Consider the following 16,036-nt stretch of genomic DNA (forward strand, 5'->3'; position numbering starts at 1 on the left):
GGTTTTTATACTGTGTTCTTCTGAATCGAAGTTCTGAGGAAGTACACTGGGCGTTCCAGTAACAGCCAGCATATGCTAGATACTATTTTTAAGTACTTCATATATCCCAATTAATTTAATCCATATAACAACCCCATGGTATTAATATTACTAATATCCTCATTTTGTGGAAAAGAAAATTAAAGAGAAGTTAAGTGACTTGGTTGAGGTTACATCAGCGTAAATAACAGAATTTGAATACAGATATTCTGATTCAGTCCATGCTCTACCAAGTTCTACTGTCCAGTAGAACTTAATGCAATGGTTAATGTTCTTTATTAGCACTGTTCAATATGGTAGCAACTCACCACATGTGGCTACTCAGCACTTAAAATGTAACAAAGGTAACTAATATGACTGAGCAATTAAATTTTAAGTTTTCTTCAACACAGTATTAATTAAATTTCAATACCACATGTACCAGATGGCTATCATACTGGGCAGGACAGTTCAAATCAGTTAACATCTTACTGTAAGACTTTAACAGGAAGGAGATCCCTACCCTTAGAGTATAAGACTGAAAATAATTTCCCTACTAAAATGTCTGAAAATCACTGCTTAAATGCCTGAATTTATAAACTCAAGTACCAGATGTCAATGTTAACAAACATCACTCCCATCCAAGGGCAGGAATATTAAAGTAGAAATAAATACTATTAATCATTATTTTCGTAAATGTAAGATTTCTATAATATTTTAATTTACATTTTCTATAGGATCTCATAACATAAAGGGAAATGATAAAAAAAATGAAGCAAACTATGTAACAGATGAAATAATTCCATCTACGCTATTAGGTAGAATTTGCTGCTTGCACAAGTGGCCCCTTTGGTTAAGTGTACATCACTACTTCCCTTTTGTCTGAGCAGCATTTTCATAAACTAGTAAATAAGACATCCATATTTATTTATTTCAGGGATTACAAACTCAAATGCTCACAAGGGCCAGGAGGAATATAAATGCACAATTTACACATCAAATGCTTTCTTCATTTTCATAAATATGTGGCCTTAGCATTGCCAGAGGTTCCAATTTTTCAAAAAAACATACTCTTCTACATATTTTTATTTATCTTTTTAAAAAGATTTTATTTGACGGACAAAAATCACAAATAGGCAGAGAGCGGGGGTTGCGGGCGGGGGAGAAGCGGGCTCCCCACTGAGCAGAGAGCCCTGTACAGGGCTCAATCCCAGGACCCTGGGATCATGACCTGAGCTGAAGGCAGAGGCTTTAAGGCACTGAGCCACACAGGCACCCCTCTCTCCTACATATTTTTTTTTAATTGTGATAAATATATATTAAATTGCGCATTTTAACCATTATTAAGATGCAATTCAATGGCAGTTACATACAATTATAATGTTGTGCAACCATTGCCACTATACATTTCTAGAACTTTTTCACCATCCTAAGCTGAAACTATCCATTAAACAGTAACTCCCCATCTTCTCCTCTTCCCAGCCCCTTTTAATCCGTGTTCTACTTTTTGCTATGAATTTAACTATTCTAGATAATTCATATAGGTGAAATCCTATAATTGTCCTTTTGTGTCTGAGTTATTTTGCCTAGTACAGTGTTTTCAAAGTTCGTCCATGTTTTAGCAAGGGTAAGAATTTCATTCAACCTTGAAAAGGAATGCAATTCCATTGTATGTACACACATTTTGTTCATCCATTGATCTGCTGATGAAAACTTGGGTTGTTTCCACCTGCTGTCTATTGTGAATAATGCTTGCTATGCACATAAGTATATAAATTATCTCTTCAAGGTCTCTCAATTCTTTTGGGTGCAACTTCTGTTTTCCATAGCAGTTATACAATTTTACAATTCCACCAACCCAAAAGGGTTTCAAACTCCAAACACTCTTGCCAACATGTATTTTTTTTGATACTGACCATCCTAACAGATGTGACATGGTATCTTCTTCTGGATATTAATCACCTAATCAGATACATGATCTGCAAATATTTTTTCTTCCCATTTTGTGGACTGTCCTTTTTACCCTCTTGATAGTAACCTTTTAAGCACAAAACCTCTTCCTTTTTATGAAGTCCAATTTACCTATTTTTTCATCTGTTTGCTGTACCTTTGGTTTCATATCCAAGGAATCGACACCAAATCCAGTGTCATAAAGCTTTTCCCCATACTTTCCTCAAGAACTTGACCCATTTTTAATTATTTTAGCATATGATGTATGATAAGAGTCTAACTTCATTCTTTGCAGTTTTCCAAGCATCAGCTATTGAAAAGATTGTCCTTTCCCCACTGAATGTCTTGGCACCCTTGCTGAAAATCGATCATATATACAATAGTTTATTTCTAAGGTCTCTATTTCCTTATGCTAGTACCACACATTTCCTTTGGTTTTCCGGTTCCTGTAGTAGTAAACAAAACATCTTTCACGGTTTAGCCCCAATATACATTGTTTCTTGCTATTTCCACCCCCATCTAAATCCCAAGCTCAAGTCACACTGTAATATCATTAGTTGCTCAAATTATACATAAACTATATTCTTCCCTCTATTTAGTTTGTCCATCCTACCTGGTATATTTCTACTAGACTTTCAAGACTTAGGTTAAGTTCTATCTCTGCTATGATTCCTAAAGGCAAAGTTAATCACTTTCATCTCTATACTTTTTTTCTAAGTAGGCTCCATGCCCAGGGTGGAGCCCAACGTGAGACTTGAAGTCACAACCATGAAATCAAGACCTGAGCTGGGATCAAGAGTTGGACGCCTCACCGACTGAGTCACCCAGATGTCCCTCTTCAATTTATTCTAATGGTAATGTCTATATAACTTCTGTTAAAGCACTGACAATGCTATACTGTAAATGATTTAGGTGTCTGATATACCCCTAGACTGAGAGCAGTAGACTACATCTTAAGTATTTTTGCATCCCCAGCAGCTAAAATTGTGTTAGCATACTGGGGCGCCTGGGTGGCTCAGTGGATTAAGCCGCTGCCTTCGGCTCAGGTCATGATCTCAGGGTCCTGGGATCGAGCCCCACATCAGGCTCTCTGCTCCGCGGGGAGCTTGCTTCCTCCTCTCTCTCTACCTGCCTCTCTGCCTACTTGTGATCTCTCTCTGTCAAATAAATAAATAAAACTTAAAAAAAAAAAAAATTGTGTTAGCATACTAAAGATGCCAATGGAATAATTTTGGAATAATTTCTACATGCTCAAATCATAACCATTCTTCAAAGCTGACTTCAAATTGTGTCTGTACAACAGCTTCTAAGATTTCTTAATTTGAAGTAATTTCTCCCTCTTGTTGCTATTACATGTTGTGTTACAATTAACTGTACCCATGTAATCTCAACCTAGATCAGGGGCAGGATGGACATTAAGATTCATTTTTGAAATCTACCAAAATACCATACCCCTGCAGTGCTGACTTAGTTTCATCCTGGTCTTTAATTTTATTAGCTATTGTTGAATTTAGGTCTTTTAAAGAGTAAACCTGCAACATTTTTGAGTCACTCAGTTATAATGAACAAGTAACTCTGTCTTCAAGTTCATGATATGGCAAGGCATCTCTGTCTTCAACTGCCTTATTTTAGCCGAGAATGTTTACATATGGACCTAAATATGGTTGGTTCCATAAGATGGTTTTGAAACAGCTACATTCTTTGCCACTATTAAAAGATATTTCCCCATTATGTCAGACTTCACTGCTGTGCTTGCAGTGGTTGAATTTGTCAGATGTGTACTCTCCCAGAAGATGGGGTATGTTTTCATTAAGAGTAGAGAAAACAAGTGCACAAAGTGGACAATTACAGAAAAAGATAACATTGATTATAATCTGAAGATAAGTTACAAAATAATAAAGGGCCTAAGTCATCCTAAAAATTAAGGAACAAGAATCATCCTTTTAAAGAATGTCTATTCAACTAAGTATTTTTCTTTTTTTTTTTTTTAAAGATTTTACTTATTTATTTGACAGAGATCACAAGCAGGCAGAGAGGCAGACGGGGGTGGGGTGGGGGGGGGAAGCAGGCTCCCTGGTGAGCAGAGAGGCCGATGCAGGGCTCGATCCCAGGACCCGGGACTGTGACCTGAGCAGAAGGCAGAGGCTTTAACTCACTGAGTCACCCAGGTGCCCCTCAACTATTTCTTAAAGTTGAACCCTAAAACTCTTAGTGTCTAGAGATCAAAATTCCTTTATAATGTAACAGATCATCTGAAAGAAGTCTTTTTTTTTTTTTTTAGGGATAGAGATAATAATGCCATAAGATCACAAACAGGACATCACTGAATTATTGGAAAGATAAGTGTGCAGAGGGATCATAAATTGATAAAAAATTTTTTAAAAAGAGAAATTAAGTACAGTTAAGTCAAATTCAGTTGAAAATCCACAGTTCAAAGAAAAAATGTAAAAACTCATGTTCTTAATATGCTCTTTACTTCACTGGTCTACTTCAAACCATTTTAGGATAAAAATTTGAAGTGTATAACCCAAAGGTCTCCCAACTATTATCAAATGCTTAATTTAGTTCAAAACTTGTTTCTTGCAAGTACCTCAGGAACTGCTGTGGGAATGAGAGAAAAAGAGGGCAACTGTAAGCATCCCTGTGCTAACCAGAACTGGTGTTCTAGCTTTAACAGTTTCCTTTTTACTGGCTTTATACATTAGACTTCTGAATGACTTTGTTTGAAGGGATCTACTGCTAAAAATACAAATATAAAATGACTGATTTACTTTTTTTGAAGATTTTATTTATTTATTTAACAGAGAGGAGCGCACTAGCAGGGGGCGCAGCAGGTTCCTAGCTGAGCAGGGAGCCCAATTCAATTCCGTACTTGATCCCAGGACCCTGGGATCATGACCTGAGCTGAAGGCAGATCCTTAACCGACCAGGCCAACCAGGCACCCCTGAAATCACTGATTTAGATCTGGGTTATTCATCATATTTGAGAAATCTGTGAAACTGTATCAGATAGCTACTCTGAAGCCATTAATTGCTAGAGGAATTAGGAGGCTAATCCTACACTGGGCAAGTTATTTTACTTCTCTTGACCCTTAAGCACTTACTTTCTAAAATGAATAAAAGGAGTCTTTATTCAAAGGTGGCTGGCCTACAAAACGTGATTCTTAGGAATGCAGTCATATGGTCATTTGATACATATTACTGCTATGACAAATGTGACAATGTTTTAAGAAAATGAATTAACAACTAGGGGTACCTGGCTGCTCAGCTGGTTAAGGGTCTGCCTTTGGCTCAGGTCATGACCCCAGGGTCTTGGGATAGAGCCCTGCATTCTCCCTTCCCTCTGCCCCCAGCCATGCTGTCTTATATTCTTTCAAATAAGTAAATGAGGACCACACCAATAAACAATTCTAAGAAACTTATTACATGTTGTTCTGCAAAATCTCTATTTTAGGAATGGCAGATTATTCAAAGATTATTCAACAAATTCAAAGTGCAGCACAAATCCTTTTAAATAGGAAGAATTAGGAAAGAAATTAATAAATTCTTAACCTCACTTGCTAAACTTACCCCATAATCTCACTCACAAGAAAATCTTAAAATTTTGCTCAGATTTTCTAATTTCTTAATCATTTACTCAATGTATAAGTTATGAAAGAGAGTTCTTAATATTAATACAAATTCTGTGCCCCTAAGGACATTCATTCTATTGAGTTGGTTACCACTCAGAGTAATTTAACTCTCTGTGGTTCAATGTAGTTCTCCTTATTCTGCAGATAATATTCTTACCATTATGCTAATCCAGACAAATTTATGTAGTTCCCCAATAACTATAATCAAGGAGTTCCTGCTACCTGGTGGACACACAAACATTACAATGAGAAGGCAATCAAAGGTTCAAACAGGACAAAGGAGGGAGTCACATTTCTCACACTTTGCGAACTTTACACTAAACTAAAAATCATGGAAACCTGAAAGCCTATTAGGCTACAAAAAGTTAAAACAAATAGTTTCTTGTTAATGTCAAATAGCTGATAAGTTTTAAGCTTGGTGCTTATATGGTTAAGTTTTCCAATATGATAATCTATAGTGTTTACATACTAGAAAGTACTAGCTAAAAATTTTTTCTTTTTTGTTGAAGTGTATATTTTGACTTACCCCTCCCAGATCCTGAATGTCCTTTTGCAGTTTTTCAGATATGGTCATAGAAGGTAAGTCAATGTAAAATATTTTTCCCCAGAGCGGCTTATATTTGGATTTTTCTGGTTTGTTATCAGTTTTCATAGATTTTAAAGACCTGTTTTTTTCATTTTTGACTTGGATCCCACCTGTTGTTTAAAAAAATATACAGAATTAGATCATGTTTTATGTAGACAGAAATTTCTACTGTTTTAAAAATATTTTTATACAGTCATCATATCACAGGAGAGGAAAAGTCTTTATAATCCCATCAGTTAAAAACTCAATGGCATTTTAATGTATTTCTTTGTAGTACTTAGGATAAAAGCAAAATACCGTACTTGTTTTAACAGATACTGTATCATAAAATAATTATTGTTCTAAGCCAATAATTCAACTTGCAGTAAGTATTTATGCATTTGTTCATGTTTTTATGTATTACGGTGGAAACTATCTAAAACCTTTTTGAAAGATTTTCCTCCTTACTATGTAAATTCCAGAGTTATTTACTCAGAAATATTTATGAAGAATATATTCTGTTGAACACTGAAAACGGGCTTAAAATGTTAAAAAACTTGTCAACAGAATAAACCTGCTACACATGATGCCCTTGTCCTCAAAACGTTCCAAGGTTTAGTTTCCTATAGTTTGTCTATATATTAGAACTAAATGGTCCATTTTAAGATCCAAATCACCATTCACTTCATTATTTCCTTTGAAAACAGAACTGTGATGGAAACAACTGCTTTAAAAATTAACTTTCATAACACAATCTGTTCATACGTTGAAAATTCCTACATATATATATACGACATATATATTCTAGATATATTAGAAAGAAAAAAAAAACTTGGAAGCTGTTATGTTTTACCATACAAAGTAGTCGAAAATGGAAATATGCTTTCATTTCTGTCTGTAATGTTGAAAACAGCAGTGCTGTGTTTGAAATACAAATAGTATCTCTTAACTTTACGAGTGAAAAAAAAAATTTAAGAATAAGGCCAAAAACCCACCCACAATCACCCAATTTAATCATAAACCTAAAAGCCACGAGCACCTCTGCTTTCAAATCGAGAATGCAGCCTCAAAGGGCCTGAGCTGAGTCTCAACATCTGTCCGAGGCCCGGGCAGGTCTCAGGTCCGCACAGTTTTCTAGTTTTACAACCAACGGCACCCCCGGGAATTTGGGGCCGCGACTGGAGTGTGAACAGCGCGAGGGGCCCGGTTGGGATCCTTTCCTTTTCTAAGGCAAAGCTCTGGACCGAGCCCTCCTTCATGCCACAGAGAAGGACGCACAAGCCCGAAAAGAAAAGGAGGAGGGACCTGGGGGAAGAACTCTAAAGAATCAATGGTGGAACCACGAGGGGAGAAAAGGATTAAAGGGACTGCAGTGGAGGAGGGGCTTCATACCCTGGAAATGTCCTTTGCTGTGGATCCTCATGGCTCTGGAGTTCATCGCAGCCGCCCGGTACCTACATGCTGGGTTCGGGAGAGGGTCGCGCCGGGCGGCCAAGAAAACACAGCTCCTCGAGGCCGATTTATCAACCGGTCGCCTCTTCCCCTTCCGCAGACTACCACACCCACGCAACAGAGATGCCGCGTCTACCGTCCGGGTTTCCGGGGCCGGATCCCACCCCGAGGCGCGGAGGAGGAAGAGGTAAAGCACAAACGAGTGGGCTGCGGCGGTTGAAGATTTGAAAACGCGTCACGCGGCCGCGGCGCCCAGACGCGCGCCCCGCCCTCTCTCACGCCGCGCGCCGCGCCCCGCCTCGCGCTCGCCCCCAAGTGCCCGCCTCCTCGCGCCGTGGGCCCCGCCCCCACGGGCCGCGTCTCCGCCCCCCCCCCCGCCCCTCCCCCATGGCGATGCCTTTCAGGCTTCAGGTCCCTGCTCTTCACCCGTTTCTTCACGTCCCTCCGCTCTCCTGAAGAGCCCTTGTGACTCCTGTTGACCTAACATAGTGAATGCAGTTAGCCCCGGAGGCTAGTCCAGCCCGCCAACAGGGTCATTCCCATCTCCCAGGGTCGCCGGGACCGCGTGCCCACCAGCTGCCTCCTTCACCAGGTAAGCTTCTTGGCCGCGGGTCAGCTCCCCGGGAGGCTGAAGGCGTGGCGGCTGCGGCCCAGGTAGAACTCAGCCTCCGGCGGGGCCGGGCTGGTTGGCAGCGAGAGCCTCTGCCCAGCACGCCCCGAGGCGCGGAGCGAGGTTTTCCTGCGGTCACCGCCGACCTTGCCTGCCCGAGACAGGCCGAAGAGGGACTTCCAGGCCTGTAGCGGCCTGGGCTGGGGGTGTCGGAGCGGGGGTCCGAGTAGGACCCAGCCTAGAGCGAGTTCAGGTCGCCTTGAGCCGTTTGGTACTTATTTGACTGTGTGCTGCTCCTTTGACCTCTGTTTTGCACAGACCTGATCACGTTTTATTGTGAAGTTTGTTTCAACAGTAATAAAAAGTGGAATTTGAAATCTCAAGTCCTAGGGTTTGGGGTATGGACCTGCCACGTAGCAGCACAGCACGTAACTTTGTGGTTAAATGACCTAATCCCTTTGAGTCCCTGTTTTTCTCACTTATGAAATGGAGGTAATAATGGGATTATAGTAAGGATTACGTTAAAATATTTTGTAAAGTAAGTCAATTTTGTTTTATAAGTGGGGAAAAACCGCTTCACAGAATTGTGCTGGGTTTTTACTTACAGAGTTGTGAAAGAAGAAGAGCATTAACCCTTCCGCGATTTTGCATTCATCAGCTTTTGGCCATAATAGTCATTCGTTGTTTAATGGTTGATCTATTTATTTAATTTTTTAAGAGAGGGAGCGAGAGGAGGACAGAGAGAGAATGTAAAGCAGGCTCCAGGCCCATCGTGAAGTCCAAACCCTGGCTGAGCTCATGACCTAAGCTTAAATCAAGAGTCAGAAGCTTTATGGGCTGAACCACCCAAGTGCTGGTAATGGTTGATTTTTGAACTAATAGAGATGCGAGAAGTTAGTGCCAATATCACTGTTTCACAAATAAGTACTTTAAAGCATAGACAAGGATGCGTTGTAATAACCGTTAGCCAAAATGGAGACTCCAAAGAGGTAGGAGGTTCAGGTTTGCTAGGGGAAATGAGAGTTTAGTTGTGGATGGCTTTTAGTTGAAGGACCTAGGGAGAAAAGCATGGAACTATCATTATTAGGCAGTTGGTAATATTTGTAACTCAGAAGAGACATGGGGGTGGGATGAAAAGAGGAAGAAGGTTGATTTGAGAGACATACAGACCTTCAGCTCCAAAATGATGCATAAGGGAATCAGATCTTGAGAGGCAGGAGGAGGTGTATTTTGAACAAAACATATTCAACATTAGATGTTCTATCTGGGGAAGACAACCTATTTGTAAAATGTAAGACTTATGCATCACAGGGGTGCCTGGGTGGCTCAGTGGTTTAAAACCTCTGCCTTCGGCTCCCGTCATGATCTCAGAGTCCTGGGATTGAGCCCCACATCAGGCTCTCTGTTCAGCGGGGAGACTGCTTCCTCCTCCTCTCTCTCTCTCTCTCTCTCTCTCTGCCTGCCTCTCTGCCTACTTGTGATCTCTGTCAAATAAATAAAAAAAAAACTTAAAAAAAAAGACTTATGAATCACAGACCCCTGAAAGAAATAATACATTGTATATTCATTAAAAAGTAAAAATTTAAAAAATGTGAACTACAGAAAGAGCACAAGATTTTTTGTTTATAAAAAGCTTTAAGATTGAGAAACGTGGATGTAGAATGTAGTTAAAGTCATGGAAGGAAATGAAATTGCCTGGGAGAGCATATGAAATAAGAGAAGCAGTGATGGGGCGCCTGGGTGGCTCAGTGGATTAAGCCGCTGCCTTCGGCTCAGGTCATGATCTCAGGGTCCTGGGATTGAGCCCCGCATCGGGCTCTCTGCTCCGCGGGGAGCCTGCTTCCTCCTCTCTCTCTCTGCCTGCCTCTCTGCCTACTTGTGATCTCTCTCTCTGTGAAATAATAAATAAATAAAATCTTTTAAAAAAAAAAAAAAAAAAAAAAAGAGAAGCAGTGATGAGTAGACAATGATGAAATAGTGAGAAAGATGGAGAAAAGGCCAGAGAGTTAGGAAGAGAACTGGGAACAAAACTTATCATCCAAAATCACAGACTTAGAAACATTGGGATCATGCAGGCTTCACTATCTGGCTTTGGGTAGTTTTGAGTCTCAATTTTAATCTAAGAAAAGGGGGCAGCCTCTGCCTTCGGCTCAGGTCATGGGGTGTTAACTTAGGGTCCTGAGATGGAGCCCTGCATCAGGCTCTCTGCTCAGCAGGGAGCTTGCTTCCCCCTCTATCTCTGCCTGCCTCTCTGCCTACATGTGATCTCTCTCTCTCTCTCTCTCTGTGTGTGTCAAATAAAAAAATAAAAATCTTTAAAAAAATAAAATTTAAAAAAAAAGAAAAGGGGGTAAGAAAAGGGGAATAGAAAGAAAAGGGGATACTTCCGATGTGAGGATGAAATGAAACATTTTTGAAAGCTTAATTAGTACACAGAGCTCAGTGAGTAGTATCCTTCTAGTGACCTCTGCACCAGCTCCTCCATCTTCAAGAATTCAAAAAGGCCAAGACTTGAAAAATGGGCCTTTGATTCTAGTGTTTAAGATGTCTTTGTTTTCCAGGGCACCTGGGTGGCTCAGTGGGTTAAACATCTGCCTTTGGCTGGGTCATGATCTCAGGGTCCTGGTATCAAGCTCCCTATATTGGGCTCCCTGCTCAGCAGAGGCTCTGCTACCCTCACCCTCTGCCCACACCCCTTCTTGCGTGCTCTCTTTTTCCCTCTCCCTTTCTTTCTCAAATAAATAAAATCTTTAAAAAAAAAAATGTCATTTGTTTCTGTAGGAGAATTTATATATATGACTAAGATATAAGTACTAGTTAAGAACAAGGGACTTGAAGAGGAGACAGTGTACTTTTGAGAAAATTTGTCAGTGTAGGGAATTATAGTGATAGGAAGGGAGGATAGGGTCTTTGGAAGGTTTAGGGGATATGGGAAAGACTTAAACATATTTCTGTTGAATGTTAAAAATGAAAACTCAGGGGCGCATGGGTGGCTCAGTGGATTGGGCCGCTGCCTTCGGCTCAGGTCATGATCTCAGGATCCTGGGATCGAGTCCCACATCGGGCTCTCTGCTCAGCGGAGAGCCTGCTTCCCTTCCTCTCTCTCTGCCTACCTCTCTTGTGATTTCTCTCTGTCAAATAAATAAATAAAATCTTAAAAAAAAAAAATTGAAAATTCAGGGCACCTGGGTGGCTCAGTTGTTAAGCATCTACCTTCAACTCAGGTCATGATCCCAGGGTCCTGGGATCAAGCTCCACATTCCATCGCATTGGTCTCCCCGCTTAGCGGGAAGCCTGCTTCTTCCTCTCCCACTACCCCTGCTTCTGTTCTCTTTCTCTCTGTGTTTCTGTCAAAAAATAAATAAAATCTTTAAAAAAAAAAAAAGAAAACTCACTTTATCTTCCAGTGAAAGCTGAGTTACCTTTCATATTTATTATAATGAGGAAACAGTAACAAAGTTGTATCCTAGCTTTTAGACACACCCTTAACTGCATTGTAGGTGATAATGCCAAGCTCTGAATAGGCAGAAAGTCTGTTTTACTGGTCAGTAATTTTCTAATCTGCAACTCAAGGTTAATTTTTAAAAATATTATTGGAATTCAGATCTTTCAGTAGGTACAGGAAAGACTGGTCATGTATCTATGGCCTGGATGCATAGAAACCCCCTTACTTATCATGTCAATAATCAGGACTGTTGGTAAGATAATAAAGTTTATGTTAAAGTATATCTTAAAGTATGCTTCAGGTGAAGGATATACATTTAAGAAGAACTGAATGGGGGACGGGGCAAGGTTATTTGTGGTGAGACATTTGTTTAAAGAGTTATATTAAGCAAAGTTAGAAAACACTGAGTAGAATCATTGTCTAAGTAAATGAAAATTTGGCTGTAAATCAGGAGAAATGAATTTCATTCAGTACTGGCTCTATTCCTAAGAACTTTTATTACCTTGGGCAATTTTACCTCTTATAGTACATCATAAATGGAGACAGTTGTCTGCTTAGTCTACCCCATATCTTTGTGGTTATGAAATGAGGCCTAATCTGCTTTTTCAGACTACCTCACACATACATCCAAATTTGAGTGTTTTGTTCTGGGCACACTTTCCTATTGTCTTTCTTTTGCTTAAGCCTCTCCACCTGTTCTTCTTCCCTGTTCATAGCAAGCCCCATAGCTTAGATGGAGCTTTATCTCCTGCTCATTTGGGGCTTTATGTAATATTCCTATTTGATTTATATGCTAACTATTGATGTATTATCTTCTGAAATATGTCCTCTTGGTTTTTTTTTTTTTAAGATTTTATTTATTTGACAGAGAGAGAAACAGTGAGAGAGGGGACACAAGCAGGGGGAGTGGGAGAGAGAGAAGCAGGCTTCCTGCCAAGCAGGGACCATGCAGGGCTTGATTCCAGGACCCTGGGATCTTGACCCAAGCCAAAGGCAGATGTTTAATAACTGAGCCACCCAGGTGCCCCTCGCTTGCTATTTTTTAAATTTAATTTTCATATCTTATAATCTCAATACCCTGGTGAGTTGGAGGACCTAACGGTTTTCAGTGGTTGTTTTGTAGGCTAAGCATATGAAAAGATAGCTGTAGCGCTGGAGTCCTTGTCTCAGGTAATGGTGGGCTCAGAAACCAGGGAAATTCATTGTATCAAGACCTTGAACACAACTTCAGTGAAGGGTAAAAAAATGCAGAATAAACAAGGCAGGAGAATTCAGAAATTGAAAGTGGATTCAGACAATATGATTCGCAGGTCACTATGGCATCCATGGGAACTGTTAAAGATAATGAGCTGATTCAGAGGTGATATGTCACTCTGAACTGGAGGGTAAATACCTTAAGGGTGGTAAAGAATACATACTATGTAGCCATGACTATAAAATAATCTACCTGTTAATCCCTCTTCCTTCTTTCCTTCTGCATTGATTGAGCACCTGGCACGTGTTATGCTCAGTGAGATTGGTCTACATAAGACCCCATAGAAATCTCATTATGTAAATTTTAAAGGTTTCTAATAAAGTAGTCCCTTCTTATCCCAGATTTCAGTTACCCTCCATCAACCATGGCCCAGAAGCAGATGATTTTCCTTCTGACCTATTGTCAGAAGGTCAGTAGTAGCCTAATGCTTCATTAACCTTACTTTGTCTGATCACGCAGGCACTTCGTCATCTCACATTATCACAAGGAGGAGGGTGAGTACAGTAAGATATTTTGAGATGGCAAGAGACCACATTAACATAACCTTTATTTTAATATATTATAATTGTTCTGTTCTTATTTACTGTTAATTCTTTTTTTGTTTGCTTACTGTTTATTAGTGTGATTTATTTTCTGATTTCTTAATATGTTAATTTCTAATTTATAAATTAAACTGTCCTATTGTAGGTGTGTGTGTATAGGAGAACACATACGTTGAGTTTGTTACTGCCTGGGGTTTCAGGCATCCACTGGGTGTTGTGGAATGTATCCCTTGGCAGGTATAGTCCCATAAAATAGACCCATTTTAAATGTATTGATGGAGTTCTAATAAATATGTATATCCATGTAATTACTACTGCAATCAAAATACAGAACCTTTCAAGTTTTTGTTAGACTGTATGTTTTTAGTTCTCTTAGGTATATATCTAATACTGGAATTGCTGGGCCATATGAAAATTTTGTGTTTAAAATTTTGAGGAACTGTCCAACTTTTCCACAGTGGCTGCCTGGTTTTACTTTCCCACCAGCATATGTAAAAGATTTCCTGTTTCTCCACATACCTATCATTCTTTTTCTTTTTCCTTTTTTTAAAATTATGACCTTTTTACTGCTGTGAAGTAGTATCTCATGGTTTTTATACAATATGCTATGCTTACCACAAGTATAGCTACCAAAAGATACCATAGAACCCTATCACAATACCATTAACTATATTCCTGATTCTCTGTATCTTTTATCCCAGTAACTTTTTCAATATGTAGCTGAAAGACTATCTCTCACTCCCCTTCACCCATTTTGCGTATTCTCCCATCCCCTACCCTCTGGCAGGCATCAGTTCACTGTACTTGTTCCACATATATGTGAAGTCATATGGTATTTGTCTCTACAGCTGATTTATTTCACTTAGCGTAAACTCCAGGTCCATCTGTGTTATTAAGATGGCAAGATCTCATCCTTTTTTATGGTTCAGTAATACTACATTATAATATGTAACTATATATAGCATCTTTCTTATCCATTCATCTATTAATGTATACTTGGGTTGCTTCCATATCTTGGCTATTATAAGTAAGACTGCAATAAACATAGGGTTGTATATATATTTCTGAATTAGTGTTGTTGGATGTTTGTTTGTTTGGGGGTTTTTTGCTAAATATACCGCAGTAGAATTACTGGATGATATGTACTTCTGTTTAAGTTTTTGAGGAACCTCCATGCTGTTTTCCACAGTGGCTACACTACAACACTACAACAGTGTTGGTGGGAAAAGGGTTCCTTTTCCTCCACATTCCCTCAGTGCTTGTTATTCCTTGTCTTTTTCATTCTAGCCATCCTAACAAGTATAAGGTGATATCTCACTCTGGTTTGATTTGCATTTCCCTGATGATGACTGATGTTGAGGATCTTTTTGTAAGTCTGTAGCCATCTGTTAGTCTTATTTAGAAAAATGTCTATCTGGGTCCTCTGCCCTTTTAAAAAATCACATTGTTTGTGTTTTTGGTGTTGAATTGTGTGAGTTCTTTTTATTTTTGCTTCCACTAGTATTGGATAATCATTTGCTTGTGTCTTCTCCCATTAGGTACATTGCCTTTTTCTTATGTAGGTATTTCCTTTGTCAGGTGAAAGCTTTTTTTTTTTTTTTTAGGTGAAAGCTTTTTATATCAGTGTAATCCCAGTAGTTTATTTTTGGTTTTGTTTCCCTTTCCTGAGGAGACCTCTACAAAAATGTTGCTCTGGTCGATGTCAAGGAAATTACTGCCTATGTTTCCTTCTAGGAGTTTTATGGTTTGGGGACTCACATTTAGGTTCTTAATCTATTTTGAGTTTATGTTTGTGTATGGTGTGAGAAAGTGGTCCATTTCCATTCTTTAGCACGTAGCAATCCAGTTTTCTCAGCATCGTTTATTGAAGAGACTGTCTTTTCCCCATTGTTTATTCGTACCGCCTTTGTTGTACATTAATTTATTCCTGGGCTGTCTATTCTTTTCCACTGATAAATGTGTCTATTTTTGTGTAAGCACCATAATGTTTTCATTACTACAGCTTTATAGTGTATCTTGAAAACTGGGATTGTGATGCCTCCAGCTTTGTTCTTCCTTCACAAGATGCTTTGCGTATTTGAGATCTTTAGTGGTTCGATACAGATTTTCATATTACCTATCTAGTTCTGTGAAAAAAAGAAAAAGTGCTGTTGCCATTTTAATAGGGATTGCATTCAATCTGAAGATTGCTTTGGGTATTATGGACATTTTAAACAATATCCTTCCAGCCCTTCAGCATGGGATATCTTTCTATTTGTGTTGCCTTCAGTTTATTTTATCAGTGTTATAGAGTACAAGTCGTTCATCTCCTTGGTTAAGTTTGCTCCTAGATATTCTATCCTTTCTGGAATAAATGTAAATGGAATTATTTCCTTAACTTCTATTTCTTCTACTTTGTTATTGGTGTATAGAAATGCTACTGATTTCTGCATGTAACTTACATCCTGCAGCTTTACTGAATTCATTTATTCTAAAAGTTTTTTGGTGGACTCTTTAGAGTTTTCTATGTATAGTATCATGACATCTGCAAATAGTGACTGTTTAACTTCTTTACCAATGTGGATGCA

General features: G+C 39.2%; 2 protein-coding genes across 6 annotated transcripts in view; one reads left to right on the top strand and one right to left on the bottom strand.

The window, feature by feature from the left end:
- DBF4 (DBF4 zinc finger) overlaps positions 1 to 7,882 on the bottom strand; it is a 30,071-nt gene extending 22,189 nt beyond the window's left edge. For both annotated transcript variants that reach the window (XM_046020000.1, XM_046019998.1), the window contains exons 1-2: positions 7,558 to 7,882; positions 6,127 to 6,296 (exon numbers count right to left, since the gene is read on the bottom strand). In XM_046020000.1, coding sequence (XP_045875956.1) covers positions 6,127 to 6,296; positions 7,558 to 7,603 — 216 coding nt within the window. In that variant the 5' untranslated portion in view covers positions 7,604 to 7,882. The remainder of the gene's footprint in view (positions 1 to 6,126; positions 6,297 to 7,557) is intronic.
- Positions 7,883 to 8,009: 127 nt separating this feature from the next.
- SLC25A40 (solute carrier family 25 member 40) overlaps positions 8,010 to 16,036 on the top strand; it is a 57,482-nt gene continuing 49,455 nt past the window's right edge. For 3 of the 4 annotated variants that reach the window (XM_046020543.1, XM_046020544.1, XM_046020540.1), the window contains exon 1: positions 8,010 to 8,209. The gene's annotated coding sequence lies outside the window, so the exon portion shown is untranslated. Of the gene's footprint in view, positions 8,210 to 13,386; positions 13,422 to 16,036 lie in introns of all 4 variants that reach the window. The other variant, XM_046020541.1, reaches the window with a different exon arrangement.

The sequence above is a fragment of the Meles meles genome, chromosome 10 (assembly GCF_922984935.1).
Source record: "Meles meles chromosome 10, mMelMel3.1 paternal haplotype, whole genome shotgun sequence".
Lineage (NCBI taxonomy): Eukaryota > Metazoa > Chordata > Mammalia > Carnivora > Mustelidae > Meles > Meles meles.